The 19,613-nt window shown below is 39.1% G+C and overlaps 1 protein-coding gene across 1 annotated transcript in view; it reads right to left on the reverse strand.

The window, feature by feature from the left end:
* Positions 1–443: 443 nt before the first annotated feature.
* Positions 444–19,613, reverse strand: part of PLCH1 (phospholipase C eta 1) — a 227,094-nt gene continuing 207,924 nt past the window's right edge. The window contains exons 15-24 of the mRNA XM_068547370.1: positions 19,460–19,557; positions 15,751–15,930; positions 15,552–15,659; positions 14,419–14,543; positions 10,052–10,136; positions 7,971–8,117; positions 7,652–7,731; positions 5,766–5,825; positions 4,974–5,328; positions 444–2,527 (exon numbers count right to left, since the gene is read on the reverse strand). Coding sequence (XP_068403471.1) covers positions 444–2,527; positions 4,974–5,328; positions 5,766–5,825; positions 7,652–7,731; positions 7,971–8,117; positions 10,052–10,136; positions 14,419–14,543; positions 15,552–15,659; positions 15,751–15,930; positions 19,460–19,557 — 3,322 coding nt within the window. The remainder of the gene's footprint in view (positions 2,528–4,973; positions 5,329–5,765; positions 5,826–7,651; positions 7,732–7,970; positions 8,118–10,051; positions 10,137–14,418; positions 14,544–15,551; positions 15,660–15,750; positions 15,931–19,459; positions 19,558–19,613) is intronic.

The following is a 19,613-nucleotide window of genomic DNA, read 5'->3' on the forward strand; positions in this document are numbered from 1 at the left end:
TCATCCCTTTGTCCTTTGTAAAATCTCTTAACAGAGAGTAAAAATGACTACATTTGTGACTGTGATCTGAGGACACAGAGCAAAGAGCATCTTGGTGAAACATACGGACGGTAGAAACCAAGCTACTGAGAAGTTTCACATCTAGGGCATGCACATACATCATACCGATAGAGTTTACAGCTCAGGGGAGAAAGGTCAGAAAGGTACACGGGAAATGTCACCCGAAGCTACATACAAACGCATGAACAAGAAGAACACACGGAGTCAAAGGGAGACGGTAATGCAAGTTTAAAAATACATTTTAAAATCATCTCAAAGCCAAGGAACATATTTACTGAAAACTCGGACATTCTACAGAATATCTTGTAAACAGTGAAAATGCAGCTTATTTAAAATGTTAAAAAAAAAAAATAAAAATAAAAATAAATGCAGCTTTATGTAATTCACAGTCTCAAAAGAAAATAAATTTCTGGTTTATCATCACTGCTCGGCTCGGTCTGCAAAACGGAATGATGTGAACAGAACTGGTCGGCATGGCCGGAGCGCAGGGCTGCGCACGCGCCCTCGGGGATGCCGCGGCCCTCCACGCCGCAGCCGCCCTTGGCGCTCCGCAAGTAGCCCGCGATGTACGAGCCGGTGGAGTGCCGGTTCCCCGCGGGCGCCGGCGCGCAGGGTTTGCTTCGAAGAACCACTCCTCCCACAGGGCTGGGGTTCACACTTTTCTGCTTGTTGGCTTCCTGCTTTTCCTTGGCGCGACTGGCAATATTGCGCACTCTGCTCTGACTTCTGGATGACAACTTTCTGACCAGTGCCCTGGGGAACTGATTGACATCTTGCTTGGAATACAGCACCTGGCAGCCATCTTCCTGGTCAAAGGACACAAGCTTCCGCAGCTGTTCGGTCAGGGCATCTATAGGCTCTAACGACTTTGTTTTCACAGTTACGCCCTTCTTGTCTCTGATGCCAGTTGTAACAAAGCTCTTACTAATACACTGGTACTTGCTTTCAAAATTACAAGCGATGTCCTCTGATGTTAAGTCCCCCAGACTTTTGGATTTGCAAGGACTGGGCAGCTTCAGAGCAGGCAGAGGAGGGTGTGTGGACCGCTCGGGGGCAGGGTCATGCATGTCTTGAACGCTAGACAGGGGCCCAGGGGTCTGGTTCTTTTTTGCATCTGAATTTGAGAAATGGCTATGCATAAAACCAGCACCCTGATAGGCTAGATGAGAAATATTTTGATTTTTGACATCTTGAATACTGTTGAATATTTCAGAGACAGAAGAGTGGAGAGTCTCTTTACAGTAGCCATTTCTCAAGCCTCTTTGAAAATGTTCCACCACATCCTGACTGTATTTCAGTTTTAAAGGAGAAGCAAGGTGACTTGTGCCCTCTCTCCTATATCCATAGGTTGTTAAAGGCAGACTTTGTGAGTCTCCATCCATTTCCACGAGACTGCTCTCCCCAGAATTTAAACAGAGAGTGGGATCCTCTATTACATCTTCCAGTGTCAAGTCAGTGGAAGTGGCAGGGCTGTGGTTCTTCAGTATTTCCCAGTCTTTTTTGTGGGTGGGACTTTTTGGTAACCAGCAGGGAGGATTATTAGAGGACAGAGGCAGATTGTTTTCCACGGCCCCTGTCTTGGTCTTCCCAGAAAGGTCATCGTCTGCTTTAGTTTTAGAGACAGGAGTGCAGATAGTTTCACAAACAGCTGCATGTGTTGAGCATTCAGAGTTCTCGTGCCCCAAGAATGCAATCTGCTCAGGAGATGAGCACAGGAAGGATGACTTGGGTTTTCCACTGGAAAAGCCATGCTTGAAGGGCATTTTTAGGTCCATGGTAGGCAAGGGAGGATGGCCCGCTACCACACTGGGGCTCTGAAGATGCGACACAACTGTGGGGTTAACCTGGTCTCTGGTCTCATCAAACTGGCCAATCAGTGCTGAGATGGAACTGCCAGGCTCATTCTCATTTGTCAAAGTGACATTATCAATAAGATGGGAAATTTCACTCTCCTGGAGAATTGCAGTGGAATGTAAGTCAGGTGTGTCAGAACAGAGAGTAGAGACATCTGACAAAGAAAAGGATGTTGCAGCTCTGCCCTTATCCCAATTACCTTCCAGCTTCTTAATCTCCAGATTGCTTTGAGAAAGGATGCTTCCTGACAATGCGCTTTTCCCTACCACGAAGCCCCCAGCATTCCCGTTTTCCTTGGTTTTCACACCACACAGATCTTGTGTTAGGATAACTGCAGGGTCACGAGCCAAATGCTGCCTTGGGGAGAGGGATTTGTTGGTGCACTGGTGTTCCTGGCGATCACTTAACACATTTGATTTGGTTCTCCCACCCTTTGGACCTGGTACCAACTGTTCTGTGATTGACAAGTTGGCGGTAGAAACAGCAGAGTCCCCGTGGCTGATGTCTTTGTGGAGGAGAGCGCTGGAGGAAGCGGATAACCTTTTGTTGAAATTTGGAAAATGTTGGTCTTTTATACTTGCCTTCCCATCTCTTCTGCCATCCTTATCTTCTGCTGAATGAAACAAACAATATTTTAAGTGACACGTATCACTTTATGTAGGACCTGCAAACACTCATGTTTGTCTTCAGACAGACAAATGGAAAATGTAAATCTGTTACATCGTGACGATATAATTATGGATTGCATAGATTTGCAACAAAGTGTCTGTGTGATGGATAAATGGTAAAATATAGTAATTTCACTGAAACTTCCCTTTGAATAGCTATTACATCAGCTAAGGATGTAATATTCATTGTAAAAAAAAAAAATGTCAATGAGTTACCATACTTTTACAGTGAAGATTACCTTAAGTTGTTTCCTATTCAGATTTGTACTACACAGAAGCATGGCAATAAAAACAGAACAACACAGCTCTGTTAAACAAAGTATTGTGGTACCTGTAAGCAAGATACTGTAAGCTTTCAAAGTTATACATGTGTTAGAGAAAAAAAAAAAAAACCCACACAAATCATTTTGAAAAACATTTTGGCAAAATACTGATTTTAACCAATTAATTTCTAAAACAAATTGGAGGGTGCAATAGATGCATTAAAATATCAGTGTCTGTTGACTTTAAAATGTAAAAATAAAGACTTGGTCACCAATTCTATACCATTGCTAATATCTAATTTTCCGTTGATCCTATTTTTTTGGTTTTAGTACATAAATTTCATATTGCATTCTCCCCTAAAAGAGGTAGTAAGATATCAGGCACAGTAAGGAAAACTATAAAAATACACAATTCAAAGTAACTTGGGGTACCCCATCCTGTTTAGTATAGTGCTAAGACAATATTGATATTAGGTGTTCAAGAATTCTTAATCACATCATTTTAATGGATTTTATGCTTTCAGTTATGAGGATCAAGAAAATATGTTTAACTTTTTATTAAATATTTCCCAAATTAAACAAATTCATCATAAACATTTGATAAACCCAAAAATGATAAGGAAAAATATAAAGATTATATGATGTTACCACTCAGATAGCCACTGTAAGCTTTTGTAGAGGGACAGAATTATGTATACAATTTCTTATTCTGAATTTTTGCCACTTAATTTTTCTTCTACATGATAACTTGAATCATTGCATGGTTATGTACTGCTCCATATTTATAAGTTTTACACTTTATTATTAAATATATTATGCTATATATATATGAATAACATATAACTTTCCTGTTTTTTAAAGGGAGTAAAGAAACATAACTATTGCTTTCTAACTCACCTTAATGGTAGTAACATCTTAATTGTGGCACTACAGGATTAATTATTACTAATTTCTTTTGCTTTATTTTCCCCCCAAAATGGAGTTATTTATATTTATATATAGTTTACTTTCCCCCAAAATGGAGTTTTGAAATAAATTTTAAAGCATATATTTCATCTCTTCTCTGATACTGCTCTTAGCCAAATTTCAAACTTGTTAACTGCCTTTTTCTCCTTCAAATAAACCATTCAAAAATTGGTTTGTCTCCCTACAATATCTAAAAATCAATACAAGCAAAGTGGTGTTTGTGAGAAAATAGATCATTGAAATTAGATTGCATGATGAAAGAATTTTGCTAAAAGAAACAGGTATCACATTCTACTGTCTGAAGTGATTTTGATTTAATTAAAACTTATTTGTTGCAGAGACCTCACATGGACACAGTTTTGGTGCTTAAATTAGCTAAAATAGGGTGGCGGAAGAGTCACCGACACAAGGCAAGAGCTCTTCGGTACACTGTAAAGCAGATATCACTCTTTATCATGTTCTTGATATGAGTGAAGCATTATGCTCAAATTAGGGGAAAAGATGGGTAATGCCTGGTTCCTATGCCTGAGGAATCTGTGAATGGACAGGAGCTGCAGACGTGCTTCCTTCCCTGCCAACATCCAGCGGTCAGGGAAACGAGGCCACAGGAAAACAGCTAATAGGCTACCTCTTGAGGAAGCAAAGATTTCTCAAGTGAAGAAGGTGGATTACTTTTAACATCTGGCTTTTCCTCTTTCTCCATAAACATTTCCAATTGTAGAAACATGTTATATGGTGGGAAAGAAATATAACTAAACTCAACCTCAGAAAAGTCAATTTAATTCTATTCCTCCTCAGAAAATCAGTAAATAGTGTACCCACTTAGAAAACCATGATCTCTGCTCACATTTTGCAGGTTTCACCTCCCTCTGTGGTACCTCATAGACCCGTAGGCTCCATGCCATCACATCTGATCCCTCACTGTCAATTTCAGATGCCAATGTTATTTCGAGGCTTTAGGTGACTAGGAGATAGCTCTTCTACCACCCACTCCCCAAAGTTTAAAATATGGTCTAAAAGGTAACACTGTAATGTACTGTAATGATTTATTTTTCAGTATATTTTACTTTGACTACAAAATGTCAGCCATGTCATAATGGTAATTAGGGACCAAAATGGGCCTTAAAGGGGTGTATTCTTAGAGAAACTTAAAGCATCTTACCCAGAGAGTTTTCTTTTCCTTCTGTGTCTCTTGCAGTTTCGGATATAGGCAGCGACAGAGCCCCCAGAAGACTTCTGTCAACAGGCATAGAGACAGGGCGTGCTTGCAAACTGCGTGTGGTCCTTCTCAGGACCCCATCTTGATCTCTTGCAGCCTCAGACACAGAATCCTTTATCTCTACCATCTCTTGGAAGCCCATTTTGCTCTTTTTTCTGCCTTTGGCTGGAGCACTGGCTGTGCGTCGCAGAATCCTATCTCCAATCGATCGCTTCCGAACATAATGGGAACTGTTTTCCGAAGAGCTGTGCCTGGGATTCTTATTGAACAGCCCCTTCAGACCTTGGAGCTGTCTGTTCTGAAGACACAAAAGGACCAAGCACAAGTTAAGCAAATACCACTGTGTCAACTGCTTGCCTTTTCAATGACAGCTCCATGAAAAATGGATACAAAACGAAATCTCACAGCCACTGAAGAATATTCAAACCAAGAAAACAGCAGCTCACAGCACGTTTGCACAACGTCATGCACATCTTATCAACCTGACTTTGGGAGGAAGGCAGCCTCCCATCTTCACAACCAAGCTTTCCCACAAGTTTCCTGCCCAAAGATGACAAGGTGGTAGGAAGAGTTTCCACAGTGAAAAGACTATAATGAACTTGAGGCACCTTAAAGTAACAGATGCATGTTTTAAAGTGGTAAGCAGGAAGATGGAGCGATGTGAGAGAGCATGCCGCCATGACCACTGAAAGAGGAACGCGCCAGCAACAACCAAGCACCATGCTGAGAAACTACCTTTGTAGCTCCTAGAAAGTGCAATATAGTGTAACTGGGGTTGAGTATTAAAGGGCTCCACTGCAAGGGGGAAAAAAAGCACAACAGAACACAATTTGGGCTCATTCAAGAAGGCTGCACAAGTAAAAACAGAAGGAGACAGAACACATATGCTTTATAAACCCTTTCTCCCACTTTGGATTTTTAGTCACAAGTTCATTCATTGCTCAATTCACCACCATCATGTTGTGGTTTATGCATATCAACCCAAACACACCTTGAAAGTAATAAATGACTTACACATGGACATTTATTTAGGAGAGAGAACACAAGTCCTACAGAACACCTTCTTGGCTCAAGTTTGTTTTTTTGTTTTATTTATTTATTTATTTATTTATTTATGGCTGTGTTGGGTCTTCGTTTCTGTGCGAGGGCTTTCTCTAGTTGCGGCAAGTGGGGGCCACTCTTCATCACGGTGCACGGGCCTCTCATTATTGCGGCCTCTCTTGTTGCGGAGCACAGGCTCCAGATACACAGGCTCAGTAATTGTGGCTCATGGGCCTAATTGCTCCACAGCCTGTGGGATCTTCCCAGACCAGGGCTCGAACCCGTGTCCCCTGCATTGGCAGGCAGATTCTCAACCACTGCGCCACCAGGGAAGCCCCTTGGCTCAAGTTTTTAACAAACTGATCTTTATTATTTCCCTCAAGCATGTTAAGTGCTAGAGATGCTGCTTTGTTCACCTGGGATTCCTAGAAATTCAAGAATCATTTTTCGATCATTTACATTTGTGTATGTTTAGGCCAGAGGAGAGAGCCCAACAAGTAGCACAAATAGAAACCCAGGACTAAACACAGAAAGTCATAAAACTTTGTCACTCTTAGAAATTAGGATCCTTAGCACCTCACCCCTCCCAACTGATGGATGTGAGAATAAACACATACCTCCTATTTCAGGCCAAATTGGTCCACTACCTGCCAGTTGGATTATAGCCTTTAATAATATTAATATTAGCCAACATTTTTGAGCATTTACTATGTGCCAGGCAGCTTTTTAAAAATAAAGTATTTGTTTATGAAGTAGGTACTATTTTTACCCCACATGTACAAATAAGGAAGCGGAAGCACAGAGAATGTATATACCTCTGGAGGAGGAGCTCCAGGCAAAGCAGACCTTCTGATAAAGAGCACTGGACATTCCTGGGCCCTGGTCAATGCTACAGTCCCTCCAAATCACATCTAGTCCTGAAAATTGATTCCAGTGGCCAAGTCCCCAATTACTCGGCATTACCAGAGGACAGCCTATTGATTTGTAAATCTCAAGTGAGCTCTGCAATGAAGAAATTGGCATCAGCAAAGAGCTAGAATACACTTTTATGGTCTCTTCCTTTTAAGTCCTGTGGGTGGCTTTTAATTCATTCGTGATTTTTAGGTTTCCAGTTGAATACAATGGCACTAAATGAATGCATCCTGCCTAGAACTGGCTGGGATCATAGCCCGGTTAGTACAGGTAATTCAAACATCTGAGACTACATTTCCCACTGCAGCCAGCTGGGCCTTTTTAAGGATTATAATAAAATTCAAATATGTAAGTCTATCTTTACTGTTTTAGTCAAACAAATGATTGCCCTAGAGAGTAATAGTTTTCTCAATTCTTTTAAGCCCAGAGAGGGCCCCTAGGTGGAGGGAATGAGTACACACCCCTAAAAAGAGGAAGGAGCACACATGGATGGAGACCTGTGGGCAGGAGAGCACACTGAGAACAGTGTGGGCTGGGCTTCACTAGAGTTTTCTGTTAAAAAAGCAGCTTGTCAAGGTACACATTCCCTTTTATGCAATGAATTAGAAAACTTTATTAAGGACCATATTATTGTTGCATGTGGCTTTAAGCCCTGTGATCTTTCTTACCTTTCCATAGATTTCATTGATTGTTACGTGGACAAATATGGATGCTTCTGTCAGTCCTTCCAAATAGACATGCCGGTAGCCTGATAAAAGTAGAGAAAGTAGTTTCCTTTTAGTTGAACTTGCATTTGGCTTTCCCATGGGTGCAACAGAATTAAATACCTGACTTTACTATAGTTCTTTATGTTAACACTCACATTATCATATAACACATATTTTATATATCATATATGCCATGGATCATGTATATCACATATCGTATATTAAATCTTCCAAAGAAAAGGAATGGTCAGTCTAGAGAGAAAAGGCCAGCCAGACTTACCAGGCACTAAGCTGCTAAAGGTCACAGTTCTTTGCCCAACAAAATCTCGTCCAATCGGATCGTGATCCCACACAAGGAACCGAACCAAAGCTATTTCTGGCATGTGTACTGTAAATGTGAGGGTTTCTTCCCACACAGGGTTAAATCCTCAGAGAAACAGGAAAAGACAAATTAGAAAAGCAAAGGGGTTGGCTAAAAATGATTTAGCAGCAACATCTGCAAAGCAGACAGTGAAAATTGCTTGCAATGGTTATTAAACTCGTGAAGACGACTGAGCCACCCAGGGATGCCTTACTGAAATAAAGCCTTGGAGTTTACCCCATTGCTAGAAAATAATTGGTAAGAAATTGCCTGTAAATCATTACATCAATTCTAATAATCTTTGATGCCAAATTGCATTGTAGAGAAAGCTCTTTTAGACAATATCCAGAATGTTTCGATAAGCTCAGAAAGTATCTATAGTAGCGATCTAAGAATAATGTTTTAGCAAAAGCAATAAAGAATGATTCCTCTCCCCCACCCCCATCCCACCCCAGTAGAATGATGCTTCTCACCCACCAAAGATTCTGCTGCTGTAAGCATCACTAGCAAGCATTTTGTAAGGTTTCAATGCTATGGTACATATACCATCCCATTTAATTCTTATGGTAATCCTCTAAGGGTGGCAGGGCAGAGGTTTTTTTCTAATTAAGAAAAAATATATATTACTGACTTTCAAAAATATATAACTCTTAAAAATTACACAAGTAACCCATGCTCACTTTTTAACATAGGAAATATAATGCTCGTTTTATAGTCGAGAAAAACTGATGTTCAGAGAAAATAACATGCCTAACATCATACAACTAGTGACAGAGCCAAAGGAGACGAGGCACTGGTGATTTCCAGTGGCTTCTCATGAAGCAAGACCTTAATACATGAAAGATGACATAGCTTCATAGCTACTGAAAATAAATAGGAAAGACATATAATTCAACTCAAATTCTAAAAGGCAAAACCACGTTTATTTCTTGGTAAAATTCTCTCAGATAAAATAATTAAACTGATAAAAATTCAAGTACTCTATAAGTTTGTTTTTCTTTTCTAAAAATGAAAATTCATGTTATTAAATGTATGCGTTCAGGAGGCATCAGCCACTTAACCCTAACCCCTTAGCTAATGAAATAATTATGGACTGAAAATCATTGAGATGTCCCTCCTGAACAAGAGAAGAGATACTTTTTGTTGACTTAGTGATGACATCTCAATTATTTCTGAGACCAAAAAAAATACATTGAGCATTGGTAGGAAAATGCAGTATGGGAAGTTTGCTTATTTTAAGCATGTTATTTCCTAAGTAACAGGTTTGTGCTACTCTTGAACCCTCAAATTCCTTTCCTTAAACTCCTCTTAAGGTCTCTCTAGGAACCTCTAATTTCCCAAACGTTTTGAGGATTGGGGTTTAGATTTTTTACAGTATTAAGGACTAGAGATTGAGAAAAACAGGCATGCAATAATGTTTGTCATATGTATGAATAAATACAACCTTAGAAGATTACTATGAAAAAGACATGAGGCTTGAGTAAAGGAAGTTTTCTTTACATGATGGCCAAAACAGAAGAAGAAGGCTGCCCATGCACCACAAGTACATATTCAAGAAGTAAACTTGCCAGAGCATGCTGCACTTGCCTTTACAGTTGTACATGCTCCAGAAAAAAATGAGAAATCATTAGGACGTGGGCTTCACAAATGAGAACTTTGAGGCAACTCATGTCATGAAAACAATATAAAAATATAACGAGTCATTTTCCTACATGAAGTTTTAACCCAGATCTTTAAAATATCATTCATTTCACTAGAAAAAACCATTTGCTTCAAAAGCAGAATTCTTGAGAGCCTAGATTACAACATCCATCAAAATATACCATGCATCAATCCCATATTTACTTAGTTTTATGTGTTGAAAAATCTTAACAAAACTCAGATGGCAGTTACAGATTTTAGAAATTTGTCTCTCTTCCATGTAGAAAAATTCTCTTTTTTAGTGCAAACTCTATTTCTAGAGCATCCTTATTAAAAGTGAACAGAGATTATAATCTTACCATTGTCATCTACCACACGAGTTTGATCTTTACAACAATCTACTGGCAATCCGATAATTTCAACTTCTACAAAAGGATCAATGATCTATATAAATAAAGAAAGTATTACTACAACTGATAAATTTCTACACATGTTAATTTAAGAATATTGGCCAAAATATCACATATCAACAGCAACCCATTTATTTAGGTGCTTACTAAGAAAGAGAAATTGTACCAGATTCAACAGAGTCAACTATGAAGCAGGAATTTAAAAAAGATTACATTGTTATTTGCCAATATCTACTAATGCTACAAAAACTTAACCCGATGAACCTTCAACTCCAGTTGAAGGTATATACCCAACAGAAATGAGAGCTTCTATCTAGGCAGAAATGCTCAGAGCAGGTGAATTCGTAATAGTCACACACTGGAAACAACCTAAATGTCCATTATGAGTAAGATGGATAAACTGTGGAATATCCATTTAATGAATACTACACAGCAATGAAAAAATAACAAAGTTGTGCTACATAGCCATAATGTAGAACGAGCCAGACACGAAAGAGTGTATACCGTCAGAGTCCATTTACATAAAGTTTGAGCACAGACTAAATGAATCTGTTTTGACAGGGACTGGTATTTGATGGGGGGAGGGGAGGACTGGGAGTAGATATTGACTGGGAGGGTGGATAGAAGCCTTCTGGGGGTTCTAGATATGTTCTACCTTGATCTGCTTACATAATAATTAATCAAGTTATCCACATTTGATTGGTGCACTTTAATGTAGTTAAATCAATTGTATACTATGACGTAAATTTAAAAGTATTTAAAAATAAAAAGATGAAAAGGTAATCAAAAGAAAAATATGAGTGTTTAGTGCCCCTCCTCCTCACCTTTACCTCCCCCATACCCCCTGCCCTCTGGGAGAGGGATCCTGCTTTGTTTGTCATCTGTAAGCTCTCCTTTGTAGTGCCAGTACTGGATAAGTAGCAATGAAGGAATAAAATCCTAAGGAACCCAGAAAGGAGGGAATTATGAAGTCTGGGAAAACATATTTTTAGGAGCTTGGAGAGTAAGGAGAATACAGCTATGGAGGGAGCTTCAAGGAATATGAGCTAGAGGTACGATAGAAAAACATTTTGAGACAATTAGGTGGATAGACACACTTTTTGTTTACTAAACAAATCACAGCTAAAGTTTACTCGTTTTCCATTAATTCTTTGATGCTAGAAGTTTTTCCTTAGAATAGAACACTGTGGTAAAACTGTACCATTGGGAGTCTTGGATTTGGGGGCAGCTAATACATATGACTAAGGAAAATAAAATTAAATTCCTTAATTTTAAGGAATTTAAGAGGCTTAATTTAAGTCTAAATTAAGGAATTTAAGAAGTCACAGGCTTGAAGAACAACTTCCTGCTTCAACACTTGGTTCCTGTGCTGGACTTTGGCAAGTCGTGTAACTGTCTGTGCTTCAGTTTCCTCATCTGTAAACCTAAGATAACAGTGTCCGCTTCATCATGCTGGTGACATGCCGGGAGAATGGAACTGGCTAGTGGTAGCAAGATTAGGGAGAGATTTGGGAGGTAGAATGTCCAAGAGATGCTAATTGAGTAGATGTGGAGAGCAAAGAAAAGGTGAAAATTAAAGATGACAATCAATTTTCTGATTAGGAGCAAGAAAAATTATTATTTCATTCTCAGAGATATGAACAACGTGAGAGATCACAGGCTGAGAATTCAGGGGGACTAGAGGGGGGAGAAACTGTATTTTCATTAGCCTATGACTAAAGCACAAATAGTAGAGTATTAGTACTGTAATTTTGCGCCTGGCAGAAATCACAGATTTTTTCAAGTCACATTATAGTTGTTGCAGAAATCTCCGTGTATCACCCATACTTATCACGACTTCAAAATTCTAATAGTTATTCAAGCCCCCTCTAGATCCTGCTACTTATTGCACACATATTTGTATGTCACAGTTTGTTTTTAATATACTGATAAGTGAATATCAATATAATTTGTCCTGTGTACCTTTATCTATTTTATTTTACGCATTTAAAAACATTATTCTGAGAAGGGGTCCAAAGGCCTCAACAGATACCAATGGGTTCTATGGCTCAAAAAAGAGTTAAAATCTCCTGACAGAGAACCTCATAAACCACAATAAGGAGGTTGGATTTTATTTTAATTATAAAAGAAAGATAATCCTCATACATTTAAATGATTACTCTAACCCCACAGACTATGTATTACAAAGATAAAGAAATACCGATGCAGTGAAAAACACCCGGAAGAAACCTCCTTATCCAAGTAACATTATCAATCCTGGGATAAACTGACAGAATGTGGCCCCTGATATGATACACTGAGAAGGATACACATTGCCCATGTAGTATTCCTGCCAAATATGTTTAGTCTGATTCTAATCATGAACAAACAATCAGGTAATCCAAACTGAAGGACACTCTGGACACAACTGGCTTGGACATTTTTAAAAATATCAATATAATGAAAACAAAAGCTGGAGAACTGTTTTATATTTTAAAAGACCAAAGAGAAATGACAACTAAAAGCAATGTGTGATCCTTAACTGGATTCTGAATCTAAAAAGAAAAAAAGAAAATGTAAGAACAATTTGGGGACAATGGGGGAAAATTGAATATAGATTTTATATTAGATAACATTAGTGTACCAACAAACTATTGGGTATAAGATAGGCTCCAGGATGTATTGTACAACGTGGGAAATACAGCCAATATTTTGTAATAACTGTAAATGGACAGTAACCTGTAAAAATAAAAATTGCTTTAAAATAAAATTTTAAAAAATGAATAAAGTTCTGATGGTCTAAAAAACTAAAATAAAATAGAAAAAAATATATTATTGTACCGATATTAAATGTCATGGGTATAACAACTGTATTGCGGTTATACAGGATAACCTTCTTGTTCTTAAGAGACAAATGTTGAAGTATTTAGGGATTGGGGTCATGATGTTAACTTACGCTCAAATGACTCTCCAAAGAAAAGAAAATGCATATATATATACACACATATATATAATTAAATTTTGTTATATTTGCTTTATTTCTCCCTTTCATGTGGATAAGTACATATGTATGTGTATATGTATATTTATGCACACATTTACACATGAAAGGAAGATAAGGCAAAAGTAATACAATTTAATGAGTTAACTGGTGAATCTAGGTGCTGGAGATATGGTGTTCATTTTATTATTCTTGCAACTTTCCTGAGGTTTGAAATCTTTCAAAATAAAAAGTTTGGGGGAAAATATAGGAAGTGAGTCTTCCTTTTTGCAGACAATAAAGAAAAATGGAAAGAAGAGGAAGTAAGGATAAACTTTCTGATACTACCAAAATAATTATTCTTGCTGCTGAGAGAACAGACTTGGAAGCAGGGAGGCCAGTGAGCTGGGAGGCTACTGCAGCAGAACTGCCAAGAGATGATGGTGGCCTGGATTAGGCTGAAGGCAATGCAGATGGAAGACATGGTCCCACCTGAAGCTCCTACTTTCTGAGAGGGAGGACATGGGGCCATCTGCTGGAGAAAGTGATGAGAACGAACGTTTGAGGAGAGACGAGGTTGAAAATAGCCACCGTGGAGAACAGGATAGAGGACTGATCAGGGGGGAGTTGGGATGGCAGTGCAGCACTACGTGTGGGTCGGTGGAGATCTGAGACCGAGTTGATGGTGGGACCACTGCAGAGCTGCTTGGTTTCACCATCGACATTCAGGATCCAGAAAGGATAGTTTAACAGGTGGGAGTGGCAAAGAGCCTGAAGTGAGGGACCACTCCTGAGAGGATGGACATGAACAGAGGAGGGGCTGACAGGCAGGGAGAAAATGGAGGCCAAGGAGGCCAAGAGCAGGTGGAGTGGGGATAACGGAATGAAAGCTCTGGAAAGAGCGGAGGCTGTGGTCACAGAGGGAGACATTTTACAATCACGCAACAGAAGTGCAGCAAGGCAAGAGCCAGCCTGTGGCCAGGGAGCAGGGGGTCGATGTGCAGCAGAGGTGAGGGTCACAGTGGATGAGGAAGGCGGACGGAAGGTTAGGATGTTCTCCTAGGCAACGTGTCTATTAATAACGAAATTGCTCCTTGCATCTCAGTTCAGCATTGCCAGTGTCAGTCTTGAATCGTGAACTGAATTGCATTGCACTCATGCCTCCGAAATAGATGATGCACTGCACTCCAGAAAGAACTGTGTGTGCTTTGCCAATAAGTCAGTTAATATCTGATGAGCTGAGGTCAGTGCTCATTTACAAACACACATACACACAGAACCCTTAAGACATTTCAGATGAAATGTAAACACAATAAAATAAATCACATAGTTAACCACTTGGTCGTATACAGCTTACCTCGCCTCGGTCTCCAAACATGGAATCTGGAGGTTTGGGGAGTTGCTGTCCGCTAATCACTTTCAGGATGAACTGCTTCTTAGGGTTGGCAGGAAGTGGATCGCCAGAGAAAGGGTTGAAAGTACCTAAGCCCAGTAAAGCAGAGGTTAAAAATCTAGGTTTGGTGGCATGGAGAAATACACACACACACCCACATACCTTAAGCTTGCAGAACAAAGAAACAATAGATGCTGGATTACTATAGTGTTTCTTAAAGCAAAGAAATTATCACATAACTATCAGCGTGGCTTTTGCCTGAAGGCAATGCCAGCTGGCATTTCCATAGCTGTGTTTTTTTGTTAGAATCTATGCTCCCAAAGGCCAGAAGATTGGACCCATTTAAAACAAGTGTCTGTGATGCAATTATCAACCAAGGCAGGGGGTAAGAGGAACATTTTATTTCAATGTCCGTAGTATAGAGAAGGGGAGCAGTTGTCAGATTCACATAATTTTCTATCCTAAACTATTGCAGGTATAGAGTGAATATAATAAACAGAAAGAAGACCTGAAATTAAGTAAACAGCATAGCAAGAAAACACGCAAAGCACAAAATTCTGAAGACACATCTGTCAACAGTTTTTTACCTGAACTGTTAAAAATCCAACTTGGAAATTTTAAAAAGAAGTTTAGTGAGCAGAACCAAAAGGAAGTGTTTTTGATCTAACATTCCATTACCTTTTTTTGTTGTTGGTGTTAGCACTGTCTTGTAATTGGAATAAACTGACTAAAAAGGGCTTGATAAAATTGTTTCAGGTGTTATTACAATCTTGCCAGCAGGTCTCAGACTCATACTCCCTTAGAGAGTTTCTGAAAGCATTCAGTGAATATCATGCTGGACCACTGGATTTCAGGTGACAATCCACTGCTATTATCCATGTCCCTCTTTAAGTGCATAACATCACAAGGAACATTCTAAACATCACGCTACCCAAATATTAAACGGTTGTGACAAGACTTCTTTATTTACATTTCAATACCGAATTTATCTCTTTTTTAAAAATCATGTTGCAAAACAGAGGCATCACACTTTCCACAGAGCTCCTTCAATAGAGGTCTCCTGCGTTCAGAGCCGTGACTATGAAATTAACACACACCTTTGCACATCTGCTGGGGTTTGAGGACATAGCCGCAATTGCCATTTGTCTTGAATTTGGCTCGATTTAACTGCATCATTCGCCCTTCAGACTGGTAGTTCAATGCCACTGTGCAAGTTCAAAGTTTAAGAGAATTAGGCAAGACGGCAGCATGGAGTCAAGACACACGGAGAACCGCTCCTCCCCGAGGCATACACACCTAGCTGGCAACCTGCGTTCCAGTAGGGCAGAGGGTTGAAGTTACTGGAATCGATGCGGTAGGCGGAGGGATAAATCCTCGTGAGCTGCTTCTGATTATAAATCATGAACTGCTCAGATTTCTGCTGAACCACCTGATGTGCTCTTGTTTCACTGAATGATAACACATTTCCTGTGGTTCCTAGAAGTTTTTAACAAAGAAAACAGAAACGTGAGAACTGCTGCAAAGAAAACACCACTCATAAAAGATCTTATAATGATGTCGGATTACACCCATAATAAAAGGCAGAGCAAAAGAGTGAATTCAACCAGAGCAGGCGCAGCTCCTGAGCAAGAAAGGTCTATAAAGTTCCACTCTCGGGACTCTTGCCATCTCAGATCAGAGCTGTGCATCTTGCTCAGATAACTGCCTATATCTGGATCCCACATTCTCCCAAGAATTCAATCATCTGACTACTTCATGTCTATGTGACTAGTATGAAGAGAACAGACAGGAAAACTATTTTCTAGGTGCATGATTCAAACAGAATAGCTTTGCCAGAGATCAAGACACCTATGGATAAATAAAACTATCTTTGTAACTCATTCCTGATAAAAGGGAGACATTCATTGAAGGCATTCATCTAAAAAGCATACATATGAAACACATTAAGTGACAGCATTCAGAGTTGAAGAAAATAAAGGGAAAAGACCAATTCCAAAACAGGAAAATTGGGTTTTAAAGTTACTTTGAAAAGAATTATGAAACCAGTCAAAACCTATTTGGGAGGAAGGAATAATAATGGAAAAAGAATTCAAAAGAACATTATAAAGAAACAAAAGTTTCAGAAACAAGAACAGTCATCCACCTAGCCAGATTTATAAATCATGGAAAAGTAAAGGGAGGTTAAAAAACAGGAAGCCTATATTAAAGTTTCTGCTTGGATCATCATCAGACAGGGTTAATCCAGGACCAACGAAGCTACAAGTTAGGGGGTCATGATGGAGTGAACCTCCAATTATTTAATATCTTACCCTTTTCTCCCAGTACTATCTTTTGTACCACATCTAAAATGCTCCCACCCATCCCACCCCTTCACCAGACATCCATACCCCAGCCCCAAAATGACCAGCCCATGTCATCTGGACCTGTTGGAATAGACCAGCCTAGATAAAGATCCAAACTTGCCCAGAGTCTCATTCTCATTCCAACGTGTGCTCTGAACCCAGACTGAGGGACATGGCCCATGAAACAAAGGAGGTGAATTATAATCTTACTGGGCCTGAACTGTATCCAGACTCTGCATGTTTATTCATGCACAGTCTCCCAGGGCCCTTGTTGTCCTTAGGGTTGTACACCCTTAGTTATTAAACACTGGCCAAATGACTAGCAACTACACTCTACAACGTGGAACAGTCATAAACACAAGTGGGAGGCAAAGAAATTAGAGGATTACAGTGTTTAATCTGATGATTTCCCTCATATAGACTCTTTCCTTATCAAATATATCAATAGCTTACTGACATAACTTAGCATAGTTTACATATCTCAAGCATACTAAAAATGATCATATGTGTAGATTTTGATGAGGAATACTTTGAACATGATAAGAGAAAATATAGTCTTTTTGACAAACCACATTCAGATGGAGTAGCACTAAAATTAGTACCACTATTTTCTCTGTCTCTCTACATAAATTACGCACACCACATTATCAGTAAGATGACCTTGCTAATTAGGTACATGTCAATTAGTATATTAATAGAGTTGAGTTGCTTTGCATTAGGATGAGCCATGCATTCATTATCTATTGCTTATTTTGCGGCTAACACACACACACACACAAAAGACAAAACCAGATAAAGTTCAGGAACTAAATAGTCCTCAATATTATTTTCCATTAAGCTAATAGGATTATGATTACCTAAGGCATGTAGTAGAAATTATATTTCTATGAACCAAATATACCTTTAACTCCATTAAAATACTTCCTGAGTTTATTTTCTAGCTGTGGGCAGATACTATAAGAATGTGATGTTCAGGTACCACCTCACACTGGTCAGAACAGTCATCTCAAAAAGTCTACAGATAATAAATGCTGGAGAGGGTGTGGAGAAAAGGGAGCCCTCCTACACTGTTGGTGGGAATGTAAATTGGTGGAGCCACTATGGAGAACAGTATGGAGGTTCCTTAAAAAACTAAAAATAGAGTTACCATATGATCCTGCAATCCCACTCCTGAGCACATATCCAGAAAAGATGAAAGCTCTAATTCGAAAAGATACACACACCCCAGTGTTCACCGCAGCACTATTTACAATAGCCAAAACATGGAAGCAACCTAAATGCCCATTAACAGAGGAATGTATAAAGAAGATGTGATACTTATATACAATGGAATATTACTCAACCATAAAAAAGAATGAAATAATGCCATTTGCAGCAACATGGATGGACCTGGAGATTATCATATAGCAAAGTCAGACAGAGAAAGACAAATATCATATGATATCACTTACGTGTGGGATCTAAAATATGACACAAATGAACTTATTTACAAAACAGAAATAGACTCACAGATATAGAAAACAAACCTATGGTTACAAAAGAGGAAAGGGGAGGGATAAATTAGGAGTTTGGGATTAATATATACGCATTACTATATATAAAATAAAGAACAAGGTCCTACTGTGTAGCACAGGGAACTAAATTCAATACCTTGTAATAACTTATAATGGAAAAGAATCTGGAAAAAGAAAAGAATGTGATGTTCACTTGCTGAGAATCGTACAGGTTCTCATGTTCTCACATATGAAATTAATTTTTTTTTAATAATTGTCACCATCTAAAGAAGGAATCAACACCAAAGGGAAGAAAATCTGCAGATAGAAAAAGATACACTTGTGGAATGGGGGGAAAAAAAGAAAGATCTGAGGAAAGAATCCTGGAGGTTGTGAGGACATAAGACTCAGCACAATGTTGTTTTCCCTTCACTGAGACACGAGAAAATGGGAGATTCTGACGTACATTTCTCTTCCACTAAAATTACAATTAGATTGAAAACCCACATGACCACAGTTTATTTTCATAAACACCCATTAACTGAACAAAATACAAGTGAGAAAGGAAGAGGATAAAGAGAAAGAGCAGCTAGCAGGAAACTCAGGGTAAGAACAATTGTAACTAGAATTTCTCAACTCCACATACGGCAACTGATGGGTAAGAAACTGTGAAAGAGTCAATGCTTCTGAAATTTCTGCTCTTGTTAAAATTGCAATCTGTGGATTAAATTATTTTCATCAAGGTCAAAATTTTCAATGAGAAAATACAGGGCGTTTCAAGATGTTGTATTTGTCAATTAATTTCCTCTTTCTTCTAGTCATTCACACTTGGAACAGCCATCTGTGATCTGGCCATCAAACTAGGTCAAGTCTCCATAGTTTGAAGACTGGGAAGACCTTGCTCTGATACATTTGTCTTTTTAATAATAATAAAGTCTTCCTCTGCCCTGTTGGAAATTTCTCTGACCTCTAGCCAATTAGGCAAAGTAATCAGTAGAGCCCTCCCTGTAAGCTAAGCATTGTACCAGCAATCAGTTTCCTGACACTCAAGCTGGATTCTACACAGTTCCAGAAATGTGTGCTGATGATCCGATTAACAAAAGTTTAATTAACAATTGACAAAGAAAGGTCAGGAGTGTGTATCCAGAAGAAGAAACACTCAGGCCTTACCATCATCCACAATGTCCTGGGCTGCCACGGAGTTTGTGTACACAACCAAATCAGAGAGCTCTCGACAGAGCTTCATGGTTTTCCTTCGGCGGCCCAACCTGTAAAATACACACCCAGGACTCATGACATTTTAGAGCTGGAAGAGGTTTGGGCT

Source organism: Eschrichtius robustus, chromosome 6 (assembly GCF_028021215.1).
Source record: "Eschrichtius robustus isolate mEscRob2 chromosome 6, mEscRob2.pri, whole genome shotgun sequence".
Taxonomy (NCBI): domain Eukaryota; kingdom Metazoa; phylum Chordata; class Mammalia; order Artiodactyla; family Eschrichtiidae; genus Eschrichtius; species Eschrichtius robustus.